At 36.0% G+C, this 27,345-nt stretch overlaps 2 protein-coding genes across 3 annotated transcripts; both read right to left on the bottom strand.

Annotated features, from left to right (window-relative positions):
* On the bottom strand, positions 1-20,385 carry LOC121757352. 2 transcript variants are annotated; one of them, XM_042152902.1, is made up of 35 exons: positions 20,131-20,385; positions 19,603-19,696; positions 18,900-18,988; positions 18,235-18,791; positions 17,932-18,142; positions 17,520-17,831; positions 16,730-16,880; positions 16,472-16,609; positions 16,297-16,378; positions 15,309-15,580; positions 15,120-15,233; positions 14,777-15,003; positions 13,638-13,883; positions 13,404-13,559; positions 11,861-11,998; positions 11,501-11,743; positions 10,052-10,179; positions 9,466-9,589; positions 9,168-9,329; positions 8,938-9,085; positions 8,706-8,806; positions 7,341-7,502; positions 6,601-6,648; positions 6,158-6,265; positions 5,593-5,667; positions 4,909-4,959; positions 3,663-3,803; positions 3,446-3,576; positions 2,273-2,360; positions 1,481-1,540; positions 1,165-1,414; positions 873-1,024; positions 680-750; positions 380-536; positions 1-287 (listed from the first exon to the last, which is right to left on the bottom strand). In XM_042152902.1, the coding sequence occupies exons 1-35, from the start codon at positions 20,281-20,283 to the stop codon at positions 129-131; spliced, it is 5,499 nt and encodes a 1,832-aa protein (XP_042008836.1). In that variant the 5' UTR covers positions 20,284-20,385; the 3' UTR covers positions 1-128. The 2 variants fall into 2 exon arrangements, with proteins under 2 accessions (XP_042008836.1, XP_042008837.1); XM_042152903.1 differs by having other exon boundaries at positions 18,900-18,957; positions 20,131-20,151.
* Positions 20,386-21,671: 1,286 nt separating this feature from the next.
* Positions 21,672-27,094, bottom strand: LOC121759717 (calcineurin B-like protein 1). The gene is made up of 9 exons (XM_042155393.1): positions 26,799-27,094; positions 26,484-26,588; positions 25,732-25,814; positions 25,092-25,151; positions 23,691-23,799; positions 23,509-23,561; positions 22,758-22,838; positions 22,276-22,388; positions 21,672-22,191 (listed from the first exon to the last, which is right to left on the bottom strand). Exons 2-9 carry the CDS (start codon positions 26,560-26,562, stop codon positions 22,128-22,130), a joined length of 642 nt encoding a protein of 213 aa, XP_042011327.1. The 5' UTR covers positions 26,563-26,588; positions 26,799-27,094; the 3' UTR covers positions 21,672-22,127.
* Between the last annotated feature and the right edge of the window lie 251 nt (positions 27,095-27,345).

Genomic DNA, 27,345 nt, shown 5'->3' on the forward strand with positions numbered 1-27,345 from the left:
TTAAAAACAGAAAATTAATTTTCAAAATCTAGCGCCAAAAAAATATAACAATGAAAAGTTTACTTTAATATTTAATATAGATGTAGATGAGAGTTGAAAGCTGACACAAGTTATTTTGAGTGCTAGGTTTACCTCTGCTGGCGAGTATACTCCCAGAGCGCGAGGGCGCCACTGACATGAACATTTAACGACCTAACAATACCTAATTGCGGGATCTCAATGCAAGCATCCAGCATGTGGATTATCTCCACGGGTATTCCTTCCTTCTCCCGACCCAGAACTAATACCTGCAAATGTTGAATGCTCATAAACAACTCTTGCATTACTTCGCACAAAACACCATATGAATCAAGCCTGTGCAGGGGATGGGATGACTTACCGTCTTTACAGGGAAATTGTACTGGTCCAATGGTATGCTATGTGCAGTTTGCTCGAGACCTAGGATTGCAAAACCTTGTTGTTTCTTTTTCTCCAAGAATACTTTCATACTTTCCACTGGGACTTCCATCATGGGAACCCACTTATCTGCTGTTACACTGATCAAACAAACTCAAACATTTACAATTGCCATATAGTAGATTGTAGATCATTATGAGGATTTTATTTTACTAGTATCATAAAATGTGACAAGACAGTTCTAAAGAATTACAGTAAAAAATGTGACAAGATTTATTATTACCTGATAAGTTGAAACTGTTTGTCATTTAGTACATTCTTATTAGCAATGGCTAGTCCAGCTGCTTTAAATACCTGGAATATATAACTGTCAATAATTGAACACGACAGAGATGTACTAAAAATATATGTACGAAGCAAGTCAGGCATATATGGATGTGACCACAAGTAAGAAGGTAAACAATGTCTAGTGTTACCTCACAAGTCCGTGCCAAGCCAGCCAAATTGGGAATCCGATCTATTAGGGATGCTTGAATGATAATCTGTTGCCTGCTTGCCTTTAACTTCTCGCCTATCTCTCCCCTTGTATTTAGCAACTGGTCAAGAAGATGATCTTCATTTTCCATATCTGCGTTTCATGATTCAAGAAAATCAAGTTAATATATCTTCATAAGAAAATCAGCAAGATAGGAAAGAAACTTGTAGAGTATGTCTAACATGCTTTAAAGCAAGAACGAGAGCAGAGACAAGTTATTCATGTTGACGCACCCAATAATGATCCACGAGATGTCCCTTTATCCAAGAAAGTTGCTGAGCCCGTTTCTAGCTTCTCATTCTTGGAAAGGGAAATTTTTCGTTGGAAGTCATATAGGAGTTCTTTTCCTAGCTGGTTTGTGGAGTGTCCTCCATTGGAGTCCAGTGTTTCAGGACATTTAGGACGTTCATCAATATGGATGCTCTCACTCTGGATAGCAGCTGCATCTTTAGCCATTGATGACCTAAGATCTTCCCTTGTTTCCTGTAAAAAGTAATTATAAGCCACAAACCTAAAGGAAAATGTAAAATGCAGTAGCTTGGTGCTTACGTTCAAAAAATCTATAACTCGGTCCATAAGTGTCGCTGGAACGCATTCAAATTCTTGCTCCTACACAAATATCATCAGTATGGAGCGTTAAGAAGTGAGGAAGAAAGAGCCAGAACTACTGGCACTAAATAGACCTATACACGGGTGTAAATGAACAGAGCTACGGACAAGCTACTCTAATTTGGTGTTTGAAAGCTCCTTTAGTGGTTTCATTCGCATGAATGCACCAAGCTTGTTCTTGATATTAGTCGGTATGTTAGGTAGTTAGCAAGCTACATAAGGTATAGCTCGAAAATGTAAATTTAAGATTTACCTTATATAATTATACTTGAATTATTAACAAGTAGGAGTATATAAAATCTCCAATTATTCTTATTGTTACAATCACAAAGTGTATATTTTAATCGAGTCACCTCTTCTAGGGAGAGATATTGCATGTTATAAGTAGTCATTTTTATGAAATACATATGTGGATGGCGTACCACCATAAAAAAAGGAATTAATTTCCTATCATTCTAGAATAGTTTCTCCTAGCTTTGGAAGAGTAAAAATCAAATAAAATCTTAGCTATGCCAAAATGTCCCAACTCTAGCAGGGAATTGAGTGTCAACATCAGTTGGCAAAGAAAATCAATGTCCCAACTCTAGTAATTTGTTTTGCTAGTCACTAGTTTCTTATCGTTAGCATATTTCACTGAGGACACGGCAAAAAAAAGTCCCACACTACAGGCAATCTGTTTTCACATAATTAAGCTCTAAACGCAAGAGCAAAAAAATGTTCATCATAACTCACCTCCACCCTGTTAGTAAAAATCCCAGCTGGAGATACAGATTTAATAGGATCAAAAGAATCAAGATAACTGTCCATGGAAGCTCTTAACCTGCATTATAATTGATAGAGATCACTAACAAAAGAAGGAATCACAGCATATGCAGCCTTCAATACCAACCAAGAAGAAATATAGAGCAGTACCAAGTTTAGACCTACTCATGTCTCATGTCCAGACAACAATACAAGAATCAAGATTGTGCAGGGAAAAATTTGCTGTATTTAATGCAGGTAATACAAGATGGGGCCCTTTGGATTGAAATTTCCTATTAAAATTTACAATAAGTACCAACCCGTGTTCACTTATGTTCCCTATCTGGCAACTCTTACAAAGTAAAACGAAGTTATTCTGAAGTGTAAACTATCACAATAGTGACATACTATTTGAACAAGTTTAGGCCACACAAGATCTTCTATTTTAACTCCTCTTGGACTTGTATACCTGGGCCATGGACTATTTTAGGAATCCTTACATTTTATAATCCAACAACCTACAATTTTATTATGTTAAATTCAAGGAAATTATGTTTTGTAGCCTTTTTCTCGATCACTCAAATCGATTCCTGCAAGTCAGTTACCATTGACCAATTATAGAGTATAAAACCATTTTTCTTATAATGGTATATTAGCAATGATCCTCTGGGACTTGGTCTCTTTATCATGATACTGATTAAGGATACCGCATACTATGTTATATTCAGACGCTGACCACTGAATGCACATAACACCCATAGTTCAGCTCTGATATTGTTAGGCTTAGCTCTAAAGGTTCAGCACATAAATGTGAAGCAGTTCTGCATGTCACTCCGTAGAACATATGACCTTCAACATAAAATGATAAAACACCAGCGAGAGAACGATCCACATAAACTGGTGTCCATAATATGAAATTACATTATTACAGCACACAAGAACTTAGATGAAACTCTATTACTAAATGCAAATTATGTAATTAAAGATTAATTCCAGCAACCTACACTTTAATATTTACTAATTAGACGGAATAAATCAATATACTAGTGAGAGACGACAGACTCCAATATATAAGGGAAACCTTGTGGTAGGACCAGTAATACGCAACTCGCACCTAACCTTCATAAAAGGAACTCCAAGAATTGCATAATAAGATAATCATACCGTGTACAATCTGAGTTGTGCTCCAAATAGTATCTCAAATCAACAAAGCACCTCCCTTCCAAGGACATGGAAGAGCAGGCCGCAGGATTTGAATCAGGAAACATTTTTTCAAGGACATGGTATAGCAATATCTGCAATTTAATACTAATGATTAAATACAATAGTCCAAGGTCCACATATAGAGAATAAGAAACATTCTCCATTTATGAAGTGTGACCTGTGTAAATCCACGTAAAGTGTGATGATGAGATGTGAGCAATGGAACTATTGGAGGAAGCAGCTTATCTAGATGCCCAGATTGGATCTTTTCCCCATGAAGAATGACATTAGCTGCTATAAAAATATATGATGACAAAGCCTGCATTATAGAGCACTGTATAGGTAAGAATCTTGGGGCCATCACCAGTTTTACCTAATATAAGCCATGTATGAGATTTTATATATTCAACAAATAAAAGCTCAATAATGATGAAATGAGCCCAACAAGATACAAAAACGATGGCAAGAGACCCTAATACCACCTGAAATAAGTGGATTGCATACAAGATATTAGGTTGACACTCAAACAGTCAAACTAGGACCAAAATCACGATTCTTTTAGTTATGGCGATGGTGCGATGCACAGTACTTTTCTGAAATATGGTCTCATTTTTTTAGGTTACGAGACACTGGTGCTTACTCATAGTAGAAAATTCTGGAACTGTTAACTTCAAAACCAAGGAAATAACATGGAATGAATCAAAAGAACAATAACATGGAATGCATCAAAGGAAATTCTTTTTGATACATGCATAGTGCTAGTAAACAGTGAACTACAAACACTTGTACAAACACTTGAAGAACTTGATACTAAAAGTCCCAATATGAAAATCATTATAATATAACTACTCCCTCCGTCTGCGAATAGGAGTCTCATTTTTTCCATTTTAGTCCGTCCGCGGATAGGAGTCCCGGTTCATTATTACTATAAATGGTAAAGAGACCCCACATTCCACCAACTCATTTCACTCACATATCATTTAAAACTAATATATACAAATGGGTCCCATATCCCACTAACTTTCTTCCACCCACTTTTCTTAACATTTCTTAAAACTCGTGCTGGAATGAAATGGGACTCCTATTCGCGGACGGAGGGAGTATTTTTAAACATAGCAAAGTTCAAACATTCACTATATCTTCTTAGCGAGTACATTCAAAGTCCTACAAAAGACTTTGTTAGTTAGGGATCAAAGAGGCATATATTCCACCCACTTAACTTATATTGAGGCTAAACTTTCCTCATATTTATAGATTTCAGAAATACAAATTCAGGAATCATGAGTAAACCAATGCGAGATCAAATCTGGGACTCTTTGTGCAGGGCGTTATTGTGATGCATATTTCATGATATTGAAAATTAATAACAAAAATTTCAAACTGAAACAAAAAAATATACGGAGTAGCATATAGTTTTTCCTCACCTGCGGCCGCAAATCATAATTCCTTAGCAGAGGAACTAATTGTTGGCCAACCTGTAAAAATGAGAAGGATAAAGGCATAAGAAAGAAAATTTTACAAGTGAAAGACAGAAAATTGAGCATAATACATCAGAAAAACTATACATCTCTCAACTTTTTCAGTAACGACCATCTAAAATTGTCAATGCTGCTGCATTTTCAATTCATTACCAATGATGTGATCTCACTGTGTTTAGTTTACTCTAGTTTAACAGATAATTCTCATTCCCAAGACAAATATTAGACAGCTTCCTCAGAAGCCTACTTTAATCCCTATACCAATAATCCGATATTATCAGTATGCTGGACTTTCGAATTACATATAATTTTTCAATACTAACCACCAATTTAGAGGGACCCAATATAGAATATTGAAAGTAAAATAGGCTAAACATACTCTCATTCTCAATCTATAAATCTTGTTTCTTATCAAAAAGTAAAAAGTACGAACTATGTATCACCCAACATTATAGTCGCAGAATTTAACATAGACAAAAGAAAACAGCAAGGAGAAAATAGTAGGCATAATTTAAAAATAAAGATAGTAGGCACAGAGAGAAAAGAAACTTATCTATGCAAATGACATTGTTTTTTTCAACTTTAAAGTGGAGTAGGGGGCAGAGGCAAAGCAAAAAGTTATGTACTCACAAGTAAAGGGAACTTCAAATACATATATATGGCAAAAGTTTCCATGTACTGCCGAACTGAGGGCAAATTGTTCCTCTGCAAAACACATGAGAATGAATATCAGAACATCAACAATTATAATTCAGAAAGGTGGTGCCTGTGCAGCAATTTTCCTATGAGAAGCGAGATAAAAAGAGTCAAGAATACTTCTTCGCCACCATATCCCGGAATGCATAATCAAGTATTGGGATAAATCCCTGAATGATAAACCAAAAAATTGTACCTTTCAATGCACAAAAGAATTTCAAGAACTTAATAGCCTTAATCCATTTCTCAACTTTCAAGTTTCATGGGACAATAATATGAACACGAGAAGTTCCCTGTGCTACAGAGCTAAATAAATTATTTCCTTTTTATTATTCCGTTTGACCCTTATATTATCTACAGTTCCAACCATGGAAGTATTGAACCCATCAAAGACTCACAACAACCCTTTCCTCTCATGTGGAGCAATTAGAGCATCCAAGCCAAATTTAATTAAGGCAGCTGAACAAAGAAAACTCGGAATTGGAGAGAAGTTACTCACTTGAATTGAAGTGTGCAAGCTTAATGTCACTTCCTCAACGATATCTAGGTCAGCAAAACGAGCCAACGCACATATCATCTGCCATGCACGAACTTTCCGTCTATGAATCTGCAAAGAGTAAAAACATGGATAAGGAAAATTATGTTCATTATGTTGACCACCATCAAGCAAGAATTATGAATATGATAACGAAAAACTAATATAGATTTTGAAATCCCATACGTTTATTGAACTCACTCCCAAGTGTTTTTTTATCATATATGTTTAAGCACAATACTCGTAAATAGAAATGGATAAAGATGAGGAAAGACCAAAGAATATTGTATTTTGAGAAAATGACATCATAAAGAAAAAGTCATCCAGTTCATAAAGTCGAACAGTTCATAATTCCTCAACTAGACATATTATTGCACTTTGTTGTCATGTCTCCACCAGGAACTTACCGCACTATACTTTTTATACAACTCCTTAGAGAGATCTTTTTCATTCACCTGACAATAAATCAGAATAAGCAGTTGATAAGCGCTTACCCATATCCATACCCAATAAGAGTGGAAACAATTATGATCTAGCATAAAATAACATGTAACTAGTAAATAATGCTGTTGGGAAACAATGCAAAGAAAACTACAACTCAGAAGGTTGTATAGGATATTTTCTGAATGCGATTAAAGATACAGGCATAAAGACTAATGGTTGTTCTTCACCTACCACAAAAAGATAAGCATCCGCAAAAGAAAAACTTCAGAGGACCATACTACCTACGTCCCTTAAAAATAGAAACTATTTCCATTTTGGGATGTCCCTTAAAAATAGAAGCTTTCTAAACTTACTATTTTAGGACATGGACCCCACAATCCACTAACACTACTTCCACTACCTTTTCTCTTCTCAACTTACCAATTGTGCATTAAAACTCGTGTCGTTTCAATAGTTTCTATTTTTCAAGGACAGAGGTAGTATTTGTCAATGGAAGTGGAATACTGCATTCATTAGTTATTTGAACTTGAGTGTAGCAAGTAGTCATCTCTTAGTTCAACTGTCATCTTTGCATGACAGCACATGAGTAAAATATCTGTGTATGTGCAATCCACTGACAGAAGACCAGTGCCTACCCTCTCACATTGAAACAACAAGACGACGGGTTAGAGGGCTGCTAAACAACTATGAAAAAAAAGCATACCACAGAGCTCAGGAGTTCAAGCAAAAACAATTTGCTAGATGAGATAATTGCACACTTGTCTTCGTTTGTAGAAGTACACTTGTCTGAATACGCGATGTCCGCAAGTTTGGAAAACATCACGGCAACTGATACTCGAGCATACAACTCCGTGTTGATAAACACCTGATCAGAAGCATTGTAGTCTTACTTAGTCAGAAATTTCAAAAAGATATAGCATAAGATAGAAGCTCCACCCAATTCATAGAGGAGATAATAACTAATTTTAAAAATAAAACAAATACATCTTTGAATAATCGCATTGGATTGCAGGATCATCTATCAGCCTACATTGCAAATATAATCACAAAAATGGAATACGAGTGTTATTCCAGAACTTGCTTCAAGTACAGGCATCATGACTTTCCTACCACTAATATTGATGCTGAAAAGTCAAAATCGACCACCATAGCGCCACGCCCATGGCAGCTGCCACAAAAAAACGCTAAAAACCAATGTGGTGATGGCGTTTTCACCAAAAACTGCCACGACATAGCGCCATGGCACCGCCATGGAAGATATTTGACAACATTGCTAAATTCCATGTTGGCGAGGTGCAAAATATGAGTTAAACCATAAAATTGTACTCACTCCATCCCACCGAAGATGACCCGCTTTCCTTTTTAGTTTGCCCCAACCAAGATTACTCGTTACTAAAAATGGAAACACATTTATCTCTACTTTATTCTCTCTCTTACTGTATTCTTTCCACTCATCACACAAAACTAAATTGCATAAAATCCCATGCCGCCCAAGGAAGGGGTCATCTTCCTTGGGACAGAGGGAGTGCATAATAGTGAAAAATGCAACCCTAATATCATGTGTACATGTCAACCACATACTTGGCTACCGTAAGCAAACAGACAAATGTTGCATTGGAACAGATAGAGACAATCGCTTTGCCAATAATTCTGTTTACCGAAACTAATCATTTTCGTGACCACTCTTCATATTAGGCAAAATTCTGGAAATGGTAAAATCCAACACAACTAGATTCCCAAAATGGGACACTTTGTTTTTGCTTCCAAATAAGGGTGTTATACGATATGAGAATGTGTAAGCACTTCATATGAAGCCCAAACTTAGGCTTTTTCTATTTTAGGGTCAATCCATGAAAAAGGTTCCCAAAATGGGAACCTTTTTTATTTCCAGAAAAGGAAAAAAACGCACATGTCGTGTGTGCGTTTAAAAACATAGGTGAAGTTCACTTTCCACGGAAGCACGGTTAACAAATGAATCATTTTCCTATGATTAAATGAAAAAATGAAACATCGAAGTAAGCATGAAATATGCAATTGCGGAACTGATACATCAAATTTGGTAACTTACATCTGTTAACTCAGGATCCAGGCTTCTCGATAACAGTGAAACCTCAGCCCTTGCATCATGATTTTCAACCAGTTCTGCTTCAAAATCCTCATCAAAAGCAACTGTACAAAAAGAGATGTGATAAATCGATAAATAAATCACAAAATGAGATATGTTCCAGACAGCGCAGCCTGTCACAGTATATTGTGGACAAGGCGCAATGGATAATGCTGCACTTAATAATATAGCATACCAGAACCATAAGAAGTTAGCAACTTCAGCTCCTTAATATAGTATTGCAACGTATTTGGATAGGCTAGCCAAAGCCCACATAAATGTAGCGCAGCAAGACGAATTGTTCGTGGACTTTTCGTCCCTTCCTCGAGAATTTTCTCAACAAACTGCAAAATGATGATGGTTCGCACAAACATGTCAAAAAAGAAAATTGACCTCATTTTGAGGGAGGGGGAGTATAAAACATACCCACTTCATAGGTCCAGGACCATCGTCAGATTTATGCATGAGCTGATCTCCAAACGTTGATTGATGCAAGACAGATGATAAAAGTGCAGCAATAGGAGCCACCCTCCTTTTGTTGCAGTTGATATGCAGTACCCATGAAGAATTAACCAAAAGCCACATCATCTACAAAGACAAGCATTTACAGGAAGTTAAGCCGTACAGCTCCAATGAATATTTTGAGATTATGTGGCTTACAAAGAAAAACTGAATATTATTTCATTATATAAAGCAACGTATTTAGTTGAACTGCAGAGCTTACCTCGATAGATATTCCACCACGGAAAAATTCTGCTGGATCCTGTATCTGGGAAGCCAACAGTTCAATGTTTAACCTAACACATCTGAGCATGGGCAAGACTGAAATCTCCCCAGCATTTTCAAGGCTGAAAACTCAAACCAAAAAAGCAAAGATAAGCCTACTGCAAAAAAAAAGTAAAAAACATACTAAAAGCTCCGATGAAGCACAATGAAACTATATAATCTTTTCCACCACTAATGCATTCAGAAAATAGAAGTTGTAAAAGGACTAAAGAAATAAAGATATAGTACTGATAATAACAATACTAAAATAACTATGGACGGATAAGCTGTTGATTATTTTATTACATTTGCCCCTGTAACCAAACTACTTCAAACACATAGTTCAATGCATGTCATGTAGGTAAGAGGCATATCCATCCCACAAAACATGTCTTCACATGAGATATAGATATGCGGCATAAGCCTCTTACCTACTGACACCACATGTGATAGAGCCAACTATTAGTGGATGAAAGTAATTTCCAACAGCTACTCAGAAGGAATAGCTTAAAATGGCAGCCTGCAATCATCATTTAGTTTCTTACCTTCCAACAAGATCACAAAAAATATGTGTCGCAATTGCGTTTGAGAAGAAAGATTTACAGGTCTCCAATTGAACTCCATTGTGAAGTGCATTAATTGGTATGGATAAAAGAGATTCTGAACAACACCACTGAAAAGCGAAAAAACTTTACCAATCAGTACTATGAATTGACTAACAAGTCATGAATGGTCCAGAACTATGAAAAGAGATTCTGAACAGACACCACTGAAAAGCGAAAAAACTTTACTAATCAGTACTATGAATTGACTAAGAAGTCATGAATGGTCCAGAACTGCCTAGAATCACAGAAGAAGAATATGAATGCCCAGATGGCCAGATGTCAAATTATTACCAAAGCAAGTACCTATGCCTGTTTCAAGACTCAGTGACATTTATTTAAGGCACCCCACACCACATACATCAGACATGAAAATAAATTTGTGACGATTATGTGTTAAAAACTAAAAAGAAACAGAAAGATAAACAAATTTGTGATTTGCAATTTTCAAATCAAAGAGAGACCACTCTAGCTAAGCTGAGTTGTCTTCGGAAACCCCAAAGAAGGGTTCCTTGACTTCACCAATATCCCTGGAAGCCTTTTCACGGAAAGTTCATAGACATCTCCTCTGTATGTTTCAACTATACCACAACCCACATAAAAAGGTACTAAAGGATGACCATTGGAAAGGGACATCTTGCGAGTAGCCATATGCTTTCCCAGCACAATGCCGCCATCTTGGTCAGAATCCACAAGGCCCTCTGTAAGTCCTACGGTTATGATTATTTTGTAGGCAAAATTAATCTGAATTATTTTATTTTATTTAGCATTTCATTTTTAATATTTAATTCAACGTTGAATCATATACAACAATGAACAATCACACTGGGATCATTCTTTTTCTGCATTTGGCTTGCTACTTGCACAGTTATACTTACTACAGTTAAGGCTTGTGGAGCATTAAAAAGTTATAAACAAAATGTCTAGCTTTTTGTGATAGTAAAGGCTTTTTGCAGAATGTATCTACTTCAATTCTTCATCCAATGTGCTCCTATTAGGACATTAGGCTTCTTAACCACTACAAATGTTAATGATACAAATGTCAGTCAGGGATGTGCATGCCTGTAACGAACTCCAGTGTTTGAGAAATATAAGGTTAATTATAGTATGATATTTGAAGAAAGCAAGCACTATAGAACTATAGTGATCCTCATCTCACCACCAAACTATTTATACAAGTGAAGTCTTAGCCACGGAACTACTACCTAAAATTCAACACCATGAGTAGGTTTCACAGATGTTGGAAAAGTGAAATGCAAGTATAAGTTGCGCATTCTACATTGTTATATATGCTAGCTACCTTGCTGCGTAGTGATATCAGGTATTAACATTACATAGGCAAAATAAAATTCCTCAAGAGACTATTAGAACAAGATGAAAGGGTAGTATTACCTTCCAATTCATCAAAACTGCCCTTCGTGTCCGAGCCAATTTTCCCCCGTCAATAATTTGATTGATATTATGCATAAAAGTGCTAACAAACATATCCAACCGAGCATTGTCATCTGTTTCTGATTGAAATATACCATCACTGTCTGTCATAATATCCAATGTCACTGGGAAGAATACAGACACTAAGTCCTTCAAAGCATAAGCACATGCTTCATAAGCAGCTATGCGTATTTCTGCTTCAACCTGCTTTACATTTATTCAGTAAAAACACCACTCAAGCAAACAATGTATTAAGATGAAAAATAAATACACTACGACTAATTAATCATTTCATGACAACTATCAAATTTCTTAAAACACCTCCGATATAGGTGCTGGAGTTGTGATAATCTTCCAGCAGAGCTTCCAGAGGAAGCTTTCAGCTGAATGAACCAGCCCATCTGTTTTGTACTGCACGCACCATCTCAACACAGAAGCAAGAGTCCTTACGGATGTTATCTGATGAAAGAGAAATGAAAATCTTAGGAAAACTAAATGGAAAAGTAACTACTTGACAGTGTAATTAAAACTTGACAATCTAAAATGCTGTTGACAAAATTAACTAAATAAATAAACCAAAGGCAAAGCCAGCAACTGGCTCCAAGTACAATATACAAATATGTTGACATGAATCACTTTGACATCAATTAAGAATACTTATTTCAAAGCACTCTCATAAACACAGAACACTTCATCTCAATTATCAGTAAATACATATGTTTGTGATATTACAACATCTCCATTTTGATTGTAGACATTCATTGTATCACCAGTTCTGAACAAACAACAACCTTCTCATGTTCCGTCTTGTATTTTCTCTCTTTTGTTTTGGTTTTAATTTTTTGGGTGGTGGGATAAGAGACAAAAAATTTGACTAATAAGGATGAGAAATGCAAAGGCACAAATGATCCATAAAAATCAAAGGCAATCCAGAGGGTGGAACACCAATCATTAACAAAATCAAACACAATTGGTTTTTAAACTTAATTGTGATTTGAAAATCACAATACCATCCTAGATTTAATCCTTCTAAAGACCTTCCAAAACTCCATATCCATATGAATCATTTAAGCTTCCTCCATTCCTTTCAAGCTAGATAGACCAACACATACCCTGGAACAATAACGCCCAATAATCTATGCCCCTTTTGTTAACAGATCCTCCCTGATTAGATTGAACCAGACACGTAACTGAACATGGTTAAATATTGTGCGACCAACTCCAACATTCAACGGATCCATAAATTTAGAGAATAATAGCAACTCAAAAAGAAACAGTCCATATCTTCAGACTAATTTACACAGACTATACAAATTTGGGAAAGAAGAATGTACGAGAAGGTCTTGAAACTCATCACGACTGAGCAGCTTTTTCAAGAACTTTGAAAAAAATTGAATCTGCCTAGCAGGAACCTTCCAAACAGATTTGGGGTAAGGGATGGATGCAAGAATCATTGGGAAAGAAGGATTCGATCTACGGTCGATTCATCACCTTGCTGCATGAATTTGTGGTCATGGGATCAAATCCCACAGGTAACAAAAAATTCAAGTTTTTGAATTCATACTTAGCCACCGAATTCATACATGTAACATGTTCCACAGAGAATTCATGGTTTGTATCCTAACCCTTCCCTATACACAAATATATATATATAACACAAAACTCTCAACTGCTACTTACTCAACTTTATCACTCACACTACTTCCAGAAAATCTGTCTGTCATCACTTGTTATGGACAAGTTGAAGAGTCAACGGTGTCATGAAGGCAGAAGCTAAGAATACATGAAAAACTATAACCACAAAAAAATGAAAGGCTTTGAAATGACAAGGAATAAAATACAGAGAACATATGAACAATCTTACAGCTTCCAAAACAGAAGTACATGGAGAACAGGGTAAGCGCCTTTGACTCGGACCCCCTAGTCTCCCTCTAATTGAACCTGGCAGGGCCATGTCCTCTATGACCACAGATGACCAAAAGACAGAACACGATAATTTGGTAAATGACATCAATTCTTCCTGTCAAACCATATGAACAAACAATATGAAGCTGTTCCACAATTTTATTAAGCTGAAAACTATAATGGTGATCCATACCAAAAATGAAAGAAATACTACTCCAAACTTGTCAAAGATAATTGATTCTTCCATGAAACTGAAGTTATCTACAATTGTAGGCATGTTAAGATTTTCATTCACTATTCTTGTAACTGGAACAATAGCTACTTTCTCTTTGATTACTTGAAGTTCCTCAATCAAACTAGCAATAAGAATGAGAAATTTCACTGCCGTCAGCTCTGAATTATTCTTTTTGAAGATGGCATGTCCGTGATCTTCAATGAACTGCAGAAAGGTTTAATGCACACAAAATTTGAGAGAAGTCAGGAGAAAAATATCTAAATACATCGAGGTTCAAACATAGCTAGAAGAACTGACCAAAATGTGAACTTGGTAAATGCTCTCTATGATTAACAGAACTATTTCAAATATCTACTAAGTAAGATAAAGTAAGTTCAAAAATATTAGTAACAGAACTATTAGTAAATGTCCATTCTGGAGACCGTTAGCTATGAATGAGTCTTCCATCCTCACATGAGTCTACAGAGCAAAAAAAAAACTTACACCACAGTAAATTCAATATTTTGCACTTTCTTTGGGGGGGCAATTTCATTATAGAAAAATTCCTATGTATATTCCTTTAACTAAATAAATTTTTGAGCACCAGGCCTTTTGACTCCTTCAGTTTTGCTTCAACAATGTAAACTGCCCAGGCAAATATTATAGTGTATAAGTGATAATATGGATTCATCAGGCTGTGCTTACTCTGGACCCATTTCAGATCAAGTCATACAATATCTTGGTTATTTGCACTACTTCAGAAGTTGAGCTGGCGATCATGTTCAGAGTGGGACCAGTGGGTAAATCATTATATGTCTGCAGCATATGTTTTTAACAGAAAAAGGTGGCATGGGACCATTCATTGTCAGCTTCAATTAACTAATTAATGAATCAACAACTTCTGTCATAATATAGAACTCACTTGTAATGTTCACAAATATGCCAGATGTGCAAGTTTTCCAGACCCCAAATAGCATATAGACTCTCATTTATGCTTACTTCCCAAGTACATCAAATTGTCTATGAAATCAAAAACTTGATAGCAAGTTCAGGCTCGTTCACTACAACAGCATATACACAATGAACACATGCAAACACATTTTCATATATATAAAAACCTTGAAAAGTGGTCTGATGTGCTCCGTACTGTCTGCTACAAGAAAAAGAACTCGAGCCCAACGTTTTGCTTCAGATCCCCATGCCTCCAATTCTTCATCGTCAAAAGTAGATTGTGAATCTTGTGACTGGTGATAGGTGAGAAAGTTCCCAGGAAATCCATTAAGAGCCTTCAGAAGTTGAAAATCATGGCCACGGAGCCATTTTTGAACCACATATCTCAATGAACCTAAACAAAAAGAGTTGTAGAGATGTATCCACTCAGAAAAAACAAATACATCAGCCAATCTACAACAGTATATAATGCGGGTAAAAACTATACATTAGCACACAACCTAGACATACCACCATAATCAGTATATTCACGAGGCAGGCTAGAAATGAAGTGAGAAAGGATCTCCAAAGGAACATCACTTCCGCACATCACTGAGGCAGCAGCTGCTAATATCTTTTCGCAAACTAAAACAGAGCTTAAGGTCAGAAAGACATTCTTTAGCAGAAAGATGGAAGAATAAGACAGGACTAGTTTAGTACCTTGGCGACGGTATTTAGTATTAAAATGTTGTTTGCTGCACTCGAGAATAAACCGCCAAACATCTAATACGTGACCTCTATCAATTTGACAGAAGTTTGCCACTGATTCACCTATGATCACATTACTGGTAGCATCAGTATCATGATTATCAGGTTTGAGATCACGACAAGCAGCAGCTGCTATGCACTCCACAAGGCAAATAAGCCCAGCCCGTCCAAAAGAATGCATTTTAGGAACAAGAGACAGATCGACCAGAAACGAAATGTGCTGCCTGAAATAAGATCAGATGGCTTCAACTATAACTTTAAAAATAATATCATAAACCAAATAATATAAACAAGTTCTCAATTTAAATAAACAACGTAAACATCATTTTATATTATTTCTTCTTGATTGGTTTGCAAATCGAACTTTTTCCAACTTCTGGGATTTTAAGGAAAACGTGAAAATTGGGGTCACAAAACCAGATTAAACAAAACAAATCGCTCACTCAATGTTTCATCATCGGATCACGCCAAGAGGGACATAAATCAAACTTTTTTCAGAATTGAAACATAGGTTGGGCTTGGTCGCTTGGGGACATAAAATATGATTAGCCCTTAAAATAAAGGCCATCTTTTCATATTTATTTTAGTTTCTTCTTTTTTTGAAACCAAAGTACAAAAAGAAATCGGAAATAATTGAACTCGGTCCCATCAAACACGCTTTACATGTTTTAAAGAAGTCGTTAAAATAAGTACATAGACATCAATGATGGACGTCTTTTTACTTAGGCGAAGATTATTCCACATGCCACACAGCTCAACTTTAAGTCGGTCAATTATTGATTTGTTAAATAGTGGCAAAAGTCGTAGCTTTGGGATTAATCGATCCCACCAAGACTTCATCCGCACAATACCGGTCTTCCGTATAGTTAACAGTCTAACACAAAGTTTTATATGCAAGTTAGTTTGAAGAACTATTGTGTAAGCCTTCATATCATCATACCTGTCTTCCATATAGCTAGAATATAGACAAAGAAATCTCGATGATGCTTCAATTGCCCAAGAAGAATATATTTCCTTAGCACCTATGACAGAACAAAATTTTGATGAACTGTGCATGTCTGAATGGAAACATAATTTACTCTACAATTTGCAAGTCATAAATAAAATGAACAAACCAAATTCTTTGTGGTGCACAGGATCATTTAATGCTCGAGTAAATGGACCAAGTATGAAGCTTGTGGGCACTACTCTTGCGCAGCATCCATAGTTATCCCATTTAATGGACAAGAATGATTGCATAATAAGGCATCTCACTGCAATAAAAATCAATTAATGGTCTTCAGAAGACAAAAACATATATACCAACATAGACAAGAGAAAAAAAGAAGCAGCATCTATTAACGAAAATCAGAAGCTACAATAATCTATTGTACCTAGAGGATTGTCATGGAAAAAGCCACGCTCCCATAAGATTGCTAACCATTCAAAAATTTGCTTAGCCGTCGCCATACGACTGTGATAGAGTTCTTCATTAGCAGAGCACACAGTGTTTTCTGATGGAAGAGAACGAAGCAAAAGCATAATCTACGAAAGCCAGCAAGAAAAGGAGAAATGTTAAAAAAAGTCAATAATGGTCATTCTGCCATAAGATAGTGGCTGGCAGGTGGCAGCACTACATGTACAGCACACTATAGGTCATTAACGCAACAAAGATTAAAATTAGCAACCAGGAGTTCAGTGCATAACTGCATAAGTTAACTCACATAATGGGGCAGAAACGGGCAATTTAGTAACTTAAGCACGTTGTAAAGACAAACTCAAGGACAATGACATCACTTATATATGCCAGTCTGGAGGTTATGGAAAAGTGCTATTTCCTGTGAGAACAGGGGACATGTTATGAACAATATAGTTTCCCCCTAACTATTACTACACCTCAAGTAGCTGCATTTTAATTGTTGAGGAGATCAGGAGAACCACATAAGAGGCAAGAAATGAAGCAAAAAACATGAACATGCTATTGGCATACTTCAACAGACGGACATTATTGAAATCAAAGATGGAAACTCCCATGTTTTCATGATTTATAAACAGGGGTTTGTGTATTCAAGCTAACTCAACCACTAAGATTTATCTGTCAGATTAGTACAGAAAGTACATGAACCACTTTGTTTAAGAAAGAAGAAAGGAACTTAACATGGTGGATAAATTAGGACTTCAAACCTGGTGATTCCAAGCTGCCTCAACCAAATGAGTACCATATTCTTCGAGCATTTCATATAGAAAAACAAAGGCCTCCCACCTATACCAGCCAGTGGAAATTACTTCATTATAGTTGCATATTCTTCCTACGCCCAATGACTGGGCTTCTTTGTCTGCCCACCTCCCTCTTTTGCCCATCGTATCAGAACGAGAACCTTTCTCCTCGGATACTTCCTCAAAAATATCAGAGTGGTATTTCCTTTCCTTGCTCAAGTTTAAAATTGTCTTTAGTATCAGCAGTGATTGCTTCCTCAACAAGCTCTCCTTATCAAGCTTTAGAAGGAACAAAAAAGCAATACGCACATTATATTTCACAGAAGGCTTACTCAACAAGAAGATACATTTAAATTTTAAAAGGTCAAATTGTGTTTACCAAGCCTCTCTTTATCTCATCCCAAAATGTTAGGTCATCTCTTAATTGAAATTTTCCCTCTCTTCCACTTATATCCAACTCTTTATGTTCATCAGCTGGTGATGGAACAGAGAAATAAAGGGAAAGTATATCATAAGCATCTCTTCTCTCCAAAGATCCCAGCACAAACAATAACTTACAAGACTTCCAAATTTTTACAAAATTGTCCTCCCTGTAACACCAACAAAACGCTAAAATTTTAAAATAAAATCTTAGGTAACTGCAGAGCTGATTTTAGTGCATTAGTGATACAAACTTATATACCTAGTTAAAACATGAGAGGTCCCAGGAACTGCTACTTTGAATGTATATTCCCGTGCAAATGCATTAAAAATCCATGGAAGAAGAAATTTTATTGCAGTTGACCGATGTTCTGAACTTTGCATAAGCATTTTAAGAGTCAAACTAGAAAGGTCCCATAGGATTTTCCCTGCAAAAGTTTTTGCCAAGGATCCACTAGCTACACTTGACTCTGGTATAACATTTTCATAAGTACTCCAAAGAGCAGCATCCAAGGTCAGAGTTAAAATATTACAAGCAATATGTAACGGGATACAATAAGAATTACATACTAAAACATCTTTTGGTACACAGCTCTCTATTAACTTGCTGTGAAAGTCTCCAAGCGGTGTGGGTTTCATGCCATCATCCATGGAACCATTAGAGATCGGATTTTCACTCCATTTGTATATTGCAAACTGCTCACTTTGACTCATACCCATTGATAAACCAACTGATCCTAATAGAAGAGGAACCATGGTCTCTTCTAGAACATCCCAGCTGTTTGTTTCTTTTACAAGATTAAGAAACAGACTTGAAACCTGAACTCAGAGGAAGGGATAAAAGCATTAAACAGAAGCAGGTTGAGTGTCATATACTGATATACAAATCAGGAATGTTGGTAAAAAGACAGAAATTTAATGATCTACCTCGTTAAATAGCTCACGGTCACACGGATAAACTAACTTCAGTAAGGGAATCCAAATACTACAAACAAATATATGCATGTCATGAGGACCTGCAGGAAATTATAGCCACAAAACAATCAAACAAAGCCTTTGAGCTCTAATCATCTAACCGTCCTTGCAAATTGTAAAAGATAATGTCATCTATTCAGTAGCTCGAAAGTAGCTTTCCGACAAAAAAAAGGACCGGAGATTCGATGGTGTCTCAATCAAAGTGTCACGAATTTCCTAATTCTCAGCTCAACCTAGTATACTATTAACAGTTAGATACTCCCTCCGTCCCATAAAAATAGGGACTTTGGAGGCGGCACGGGTTTTAACCCGAAAATGGTAAAGTAAGAGAGAGAGAGTGATTGGAATATTGTTAGTGGAGAATGGGCCCACCTCATAATAGAGAAAAACTTGCCAAAAATGGAAGTAGACTAATTTTGTGGGACAGACCAAAATGGAAAAGGAAGAATATTGTTTGGGGACAGAGGGAGTATTTACCAATGCTGACAGTATGAAAAGTAGACTTCATTTCTGGTTAAAAAATATATCGACTGCTACCTAAATTCAGTCAAAACGGAGCATTTTCCATTCAAGAAGATAGGCATAACATCGTATGCAAAAAAGACAATGAAATGTGTAATGAAATGGAAGTATCTTCAATAGCAAAATGACTCACCAGACTTCTTTACCAAGTGAGATAAGGCAGCCACATAGGTTGCAACAGAGTTACACTGCTCACTGTCCATCTGTTCACCTTGTTGCGCAATATCCTACATGAAAATCGCATCTTGGTTACTGAAAAGGTCAAGTGCTGGTCGTTTAAGATTTTCTAAAGTCAAGCAAGCTTTCTAAGATTTCCAAGGCTCTTCATATAAAGAATGCCATCTACCTAACCTCAAACATCACTTTGGAAGACAAGGCACTATGGCACTGAAGTGGTTCAGTTTCATAACTTATGTTCTTGCATCAGGTGCATATGGGCTTTCCCCCTTCTAGGAAAATAGCCACAGTGAATGCAACTTGTTTGACGTTTCCTCGTCAAACATATAACTAAATGGGGTATGAATCAATTTTAAAGCATGATAATTGCTTTGCACGATTAATTACAGTTTAATTCAAATTGGCAAAGGAAGATAGGTAACGAAGATAAATTTGATGTGCAAACAGGTGCGAGGAGAATAGAAGAAAATGGTAAAAATGGCACCTTCGAGATGTGGGGAAATTCATTAAGAAGGCGATGGAAGAATGAGGACGGAGAGGCGGCGGTGGATGTCAATATGCAGTCGAGCACCGCCGGGATGGCCGCCGGAGGAACCCGTCGGAAACTGCTCAAAAGTGAAGCAACGATAGACTCCATTGAATACAGACACCTCGGCACTCTGCTGCCGATGTTTAATGCTTCAGCCTTAAACCCTAACACCGGCTAAGGGGGTTTCACTTTATCTTCTTTTTTTTTCTATTTTAGTTTGACTTTGACATATTATTGATTTCTCCACTTATCTGAAACCCATTTTGTAATTCAATATTGTGATTTGATTTACTACGTCATGGATAATGGAAAATAAAATCAATAATAATGAAAAATGAAGTGATCAAAAATCAAAATAAAATTACTCTTTCGATCAACATTTAAAAACTCATTTTAACTCGCATGATTCACGAGTACTAGGAAACAAATGTTTGCTTCTGTAGTGAATAGTGGTAGAAATGGGTATGCTCTCAACATAAATTATTAAATAAATTGAAGTAATTAATTCTAAATATAAGTATGATAATCTAATAATAGAAGCTAAGATGGATGTGCTCTTGAGATCTTTAATTTGTACAATTGCCTCTATTACTAAATTACATTGAGCACAAAACAAAGAAACGTCAGGTCATATTTGTCATAGTCGTTGAAGTTTGCAGTGCTACTACATCAAAGGGTGAAGTTTTATCTTTCGGAACGATATGCACTAAACCCTAAAGGGTGATTCGTCAAATCAAAAGCACTACTGCAGCATGATATGTCTTACATAAAAAGGATTTCCTCAACATGATATGTCTTACATAAAAAGGATTTCCTCAACAGAACTGTGTAATTTGTTTCTTTAATACTTATTCTCTTACTTACTGTACTTTATCTCCACTTTAACTATTTATTACTCCCTCCTCCCACTTTAGGAGTCCCGATTGGAATATTCCATAAATGATATTAGGTCTCACATTCCACTAACTTTTTTCCATTCGCATTTTATTATAAAACTACTATAAAAAAATAAGACACACATTCCACTATTTTTTTTCATCAACTTTTCTTCACATTTTTTAAAACTCGTGCCGAACTCAACTAGGACTCCTAAAGTGGGACGGATGAAGTATAATTTTCTCCAAACAAGTGCCGAAAAGCAGTCAATCACTTGAGGTTGGACGGAGGGAGTAGTAGTATATGACTTTGAGGTGTCTAGCAAACCGTTGTGGAACTACAACATATTTAAGGTAATCGCACCATAAATTGTTTAACTTTCTTGGATTTTGGTCAATTCATTACACTTTCTTTAGTTTTCAGTTTTTTGTAGTTTTGCCAAAACAAAGTAACTGAAGCAAAAAAAATCAAAGAACAGGGAAACTTCATAGACCCAAATATACATTATCACTGTAAGTAGCTGAGATTAGTCTTCAATTATTACTTGCGGTTATAAATTTAAAACTACACACGATTTTCCGTAAGCACTTGAATTCATAAGACAGGTGAAAAACAAGAAGGAATGGCAAGTCAAGTTATATAAACACATAGCAACTCATGAATAAGAAAATTGTTTCAGACTGACCACAAGACCACTACCTTCTACAGCCTGTATTGTGACACACTCAGGTCTAGTCTAAGGTCAATCGTTTTTCTTTTAAGACAAAACATTTAAATCCATGCAACGTTTGAGGTCTATTGATGCAAGAATGCTTCTTGGTAGCAAGACACATCAATTACTAAACACTGTTAATACACTGTGGAATCTACAAATGGGGAGGGGGCGGCGCATGGGCTAGGGAGGAGAAAGGTGCTAAATTCCACACAGTCACAACCTCGTCAAAAATCACAAGGCAGCATTATCCACCTAGTCCATCAAGAGCCACATCGCTTCAAAGTGTCAATGCCTGATGTAATTAGAACTTAATACGTCCTCGAAACTAATGGTTCACAAACAGGTAGAGTCGCATCATTTTTTATGTGGCAACTTCATCAACCTCTGAGTTGAAAACGAAGCTAGGAAAAGTCGTAGTTATATCCCTGCAGACCATGAATCACATGAATTTGTCTGTCTAGATAGTTGAGAGACTGTGGATGGATGACAGACAATAAAAGATTGATTACCTCAGATATGGGAGTGTCATGATCTTCAACAATGAAGGATTTCGAACCACAAAATCGTGCCATTCTGACTTGTCTATTTTTCCATCCTGGTCAATGTCGGCTTCCATAAAAGTCTGTCAAGGATTGCATAAACAAGCATGATTACCTAAAGATCTTGACGTCGTCAACCAACAGTATGTAAAGTGTTAACACCTAGTGAGCAGTTTAACAAAGCCAAACAAGATAGTGAAGAGAGCAAATAATATTCATCAAACAAGGGCACGGTAACAGAAACTACAGTATAGCAGCTCACTGCATTGCATTTGCCAAACACATCAACAATGACTTAGAATCCGTATTGACACAAAAACACACATCAGCCTTTCCCCACAACCATCTAATATCACATATTGAAGTCATGGGGAAGAAAGTAGTGCAGCAGTAGGAAGCATAAAAAACGTCACAGCAATGAACTTAATAAAATTATGTGAAACTCCACTTACTTTATCTAATATCATCTCAATAGTTTCATCAGCCAGCTTCATATCTGACTCACAAAGAAGTGCAATCAACATTTGTTTAACCTACAAGGAACACGTATTGTGAAGAATACTGGAGTTGATTTCAAGAGAAAATAAATTAACAAAATAAACTCAATTTCCTCAGTGTGCACTTAATAATAGATAATCTAACACCTGCAACAAACAAGAATCAAAGCCCCAATATTGAAAGTTCTCTTACCCGTGAATGAATAAATCAAGAACTTAAAAAAATGAAATGAGAAAAAGTCTAAAATAATTCGCGGAGAAAATTAATTCAAGATTCAAGAATGTCTAAACGAAGAACGGTTGACTAAATAACAAATTTCTGGGGCAAAAACAGTAGTAGTATTTAATTTGGAAAGCAGTGCCTATTTGTATAACAAAATTTGTTTTAGATCAGTGTCTCTTACCTAATGGCTAATAGCGTAATACACACAAATGCCCAATTGTATCTAAGCACTAAATTGACAATTGAGCTTCTCAAGTTGGGCATAACAGTTATGTAGATCTGGTATTCATAATTTATAGACTTAGGCCTTAGATAACATGCCCAAAGAGCCAAAAAGGTAACATAATACTCGAAGAAATAGATTCAGCATAAGTCCAGAACTATCAATCATCACACTTTTGACTCCATTCTAGCATGAGGAATATCCACAAAACTGGGTACATGTGGAAAGTACAAAAGGTGCAAATAGTTACAAATAAATACCTCTTGGCGTTCAATATATCCACTTCCGTCCATATCATATAGCTTAAATGAAACTGCAACGCCCAATCCAAAAAAAAGAGAAAATAAGTAAGTTATAGCTACTGTGTAGCAAGTTATTGACTTTAAAAGGACAAAAAGACCAAAGTGGGCAAACTATGTCAAAGACGAAGATGTCATCATACAATCGATTTTATCCTCTTGCGGAGCATTTGGATGGAAAACATTGAGTGATCTTACAAAATCCCCAAAATCAATTACACCTTTTTGCTTCACATCGAATAGATCAAAAATCTGCAAGTGAGAGATGTACATACAGACTAAGAAAAATAAAATAGCATCAAAAGAGAATAATATAACAGATGATACCATCTCAAAGGTACATTGAAAGTAGCATCAGCTGGGAGTATTACAAAATTTGCCAAATATCCATCAATATATAACTGAAGATTAGAGACTTGTTACGTCATATTTTATCTATGTCAAAAAATTGCGAGTCATTTTGTTGGCTTACAGTTTTAACATTAAAATGTTAAAATATCAAGCATCATATATGTAAAAGTCAAAATATTCTTCATACTCATGTATCTTGTGAGAGCGGAAGCTATGTTCTCATATTCTCAATAGTGGCAGGAGGCTAAATGACATGTCTCAAGAGTTTCTAAGTCAGTGTAGAGGAACAATGAAACTATAATCAAGTTGCTAGAGTGGCTGAGTGCCAATTTTGATGAAGTCATCTTCTATAGATAGCCTTGTAAAGACGGTTATAAGCTAGGTCACTTAATACAAAGATATGGAAGTTACTATATGTTATAGGAATTAGAGTCAAGTTGCAAGGGCTTACAGATATATCTCAGAAAATTTAAGAGGAAATGATTTTCATGGGTAATACACTGATAACTAAAAAGAACTAAGAAACTGCAGCTGATATTCATCATTCTTTCTATGTTTGGAAAAGACCACACTTCACAGTCCGAAAACACTGGTCTATTTCATTTCTTAAAGCAACTCTGTCAAAAAAGTGCATCTGCTAATTCTTCCAAGTCTTGGTAAAAGAAGAAAGCGAAAGTGTTTTATAGAAATTTGATGTCTATATCAGCCTTTTCCAGAAGTTTAATTGTCACCATTAACACTCCATTGAGATAGATTGGTTAAGATGGTAACGAAGCTAGAGAACAAAGGCTGAAAGAAGATCTGAAGGTATATTACTTCAAGATTGTGTACCTTCATCAGTAAGTTCAGGGCATGTCAGTCATTTTACAAACAAGAGATTATATCTCAATCATTTATTATTTCGCATAGTTTATCCTTATTTCTCATTGCTATCCTCATCATTTGCCATCAATTTTCGAAAAAACATTTTGCTATCAACATGACCTGACTACTCAAAAGGACCTACTTTATCAACATAACCTCTAAATTTTATAAGTCTAAGCATTTTCAACCTAAGAATCATTAAGTTCAGCTTTTCTAAAAATTACTTTTTAAAGAACCTTCCATGACCTATAAAAGCAACCATCCAAGTATTCATATGTTACAATCTAAAAAACCAAATATCATGGAAATACCCTGAGTCAATCACCTACCCGATTTGCAAAAATATTCTCCTTTTTCCTATTCTTGAACAAAGCCAATTGAAGATCTTCCTGCAAGCATAGACATAAGTGAAATGGAGCGTGTGTATATCTGCACAAGTGGGACAAAACATTCTGATATGCACAGTAATTATGTACTGCTATTTCTTGAAGGATTGACAAACACGTGAAACTTTAGAGAAAAATCAGAAAATTATTGCACATAGTGACATAAAGCCACTGATAAGTCTGATATTGCAAACAGAAAAGACAGTAAGAGGGACGAAGGAATACTTATCACGGGAGTATTACATGTGAGTTCATTAAATAGGGGGGCATATTATGGCACAATCTAGAAAACATATTGCATAGTGCCAACATATCACGAAAGAGTCACCTTTGTAGCTCTATTTAACAAATTGCGACAATTTTACAAATTACTTTTTGATTCACAACTATATAAATTAGAGAAGAAAAGATAGAATACACTGAACTTGCAGAGGACTACAACTCTTTTCCATTTATAGTGATTTTTTTTTGTCACTCAGTTATGCTAAATTATTACTTGTGGAAATCATACTGTTCAATGACTACGAAAGGTGCAGTATAAAAATTATGACCATGGCAAGCTCAACATTCTGTTGGAAATTACCTTATTAATAAGCCCGTCATCAATAACAGAACTGCTAATGCTCTTGAACAGCTCGAATAATGCTTCAACTTCACTTACGCTAACTGCAAAGCAAGACTGACATATAAGATCTTCCTGTCTAACTACAGAAAAAGGAAAGCACAAACTGAACTGAAGAGACTCATGAATTTTTCATGCACAAAAGATTAAAACATGCAAGCAAAACAATGTGAAGATCAACACCAGCAACTAAACAAGCATCGGTAATTTAGAGGTCAACCGATCAAAAAAATGGCATGTTTTCATAGTTTCAGGCTTTCAGGCCACAGTTAGGGAAAAAAAGAACAGAAACTCAGAAAAAGAGGCAGATGCAAGAGGGAGGGGAGGGGGTAGAGAGAGGGGATGAGTGCTTTAACAAGTATTCTTCGCAAATTCTTCGACTATTTGAACACCCAGTAACGCAGCAAGCAAGGGAAGAAACAAAACTAAGTGATAGGCTAATAGCTGACTTGCTTAACGAGATTATTATCCGCATTTAATAGGACTAGCCAAATAAGCAAAATAGGAAACTTGGCTGCCTTAGCACCCGCGCTTCCAAGAAAACTACACATATGGTATATTTTACGGGTCGGTAAGTTATAATTGCACATAACTTTTGGACTGTGATTCTTATCACATGCTTTAGCTACAGAGCCGTTCTTACTTAAAAAGTGAACGATATAAGATAAAATTATTCAAGCAATCTACATAAATGGGAAAAGGAAGTTACTTACAAGCCGTTTGGGAAGCAAGTAGAACAGGATCTTCATGTCCAGGAAACTGCTTTCGTGTTGTAGAATGAAAACAGCCCATCTATAAGGGAATAATTCACCACAATACTACAATACATAATCAGAAATCACTTAACCTTGCAAAATGCCCAAGCCAATTAAAATGGAATACTCAATGGGTGATTATCAGGAGTAGTTAAAGTCTCAATAGATATTTCAGAATTCTGCGTTCTCAATATAATAAGCTATCAAATTGGGCAAAACGATTAGCACTACACCATAAAACCCTGGATTATATACACAATGGACGAATCATACCAAAAGATATATGGATAAATACAAGAAGCGGCGCCGAATTCCTCAACAAGCAGTGAAATCGAGCGACGTCGGATCACTTAAGCAACAGAAAAAAAGTGATCACTCGCCGACAAAGTGGAAAAGGCAAACGGGATTGAGTAGTGAACTTATAAGCTCTTGAGAGGCGATATGCACATCAATTTGTAGGTATGGAGAAGCTGTTGGATTTTTTGGAGAGGGAATCAGTGATGGAAACGAAGCACAAGAAAGCAGACATTGCAAGTTAAGGAAGTGGAATATTCCCCTTTGAAATTGAGTCAATTATGACACGAGATCATTTGCATTCAATTCACACCTCAATTATTAAATTTAGGATAATGGAGATTAATGAATTTGATCATCAAATAAGGCATGTTATTATCCAAATAAAATGTTAATATATTATTTGATTTTTCCCTCTATTTGTTTATTTTGTGTTTTGATTAGGTTGTTAGTTTGAATCGAGTATAAAATTGCATAAAAGATATGCCGTTCAAATAATATCTACAAAATTTGATAGTGAGTAGCA

This window comes from Salvia splendens, chromosome 12 (genome assembly GCF_004379255.2).
Source record: "Salvia splendens isolate huo1 chromosome 12, SspV2, whole genome shotgun sequence".
Lineage (NCBI taxonomy): Eukaryota > Viridiplantae > Streptophyta > Magnoliopsida > Lamiales > Lamiaceae > Salvia > Salvia splendens.

Excerpts from the sequence above, each read along its gene's own strand:
- LOC121757352 (XM_042152902.1), bottom strand. The coding sequence starts at position 20,283 with ATGGAGTCTATCGTTGCTTCACTTTTGAGCAGTTTCCGACGGGTTCCT. Across the intron at positions 18,792-18,899 it reads ACCGTGAGCTATTTAACGAG|GTTTCAAGTCTGTTTCTTAA; the intron begins GTAGATCATTAA and ends CTCTGAGTTCAG. Across the intron at positions 16,379-16,471 it reads TGTGCACCACAAAGAATTTG|GTGCTAAGGAAATATATTCT; the intron begins GTTTGTTCATTT and ends GTTCTGTCATAG.
- LOC121759717 (XM_042155393.1), bottom strand. The coding sequence starts at position 26,562 with ATGGGCTGTTTTCATTCTACAACACGAAAGCAGTTTCCTGGACATGAA. Across the intron at positions 22,389-22,757 it reads TTGAGATGATATTAGATAAA|ACTTTTATGGAAGCCGACAT; the intron begins GTAAGTGGAGTT and ends AATCCTTGACAG. Across the intron at positions 22,192-22,275 it reads ATGACACTCCCATATCTGAG|GGATATAACTACGACTTTTC; the intron begins GTAATCAATCTT and ends CATGGTCTGCAG.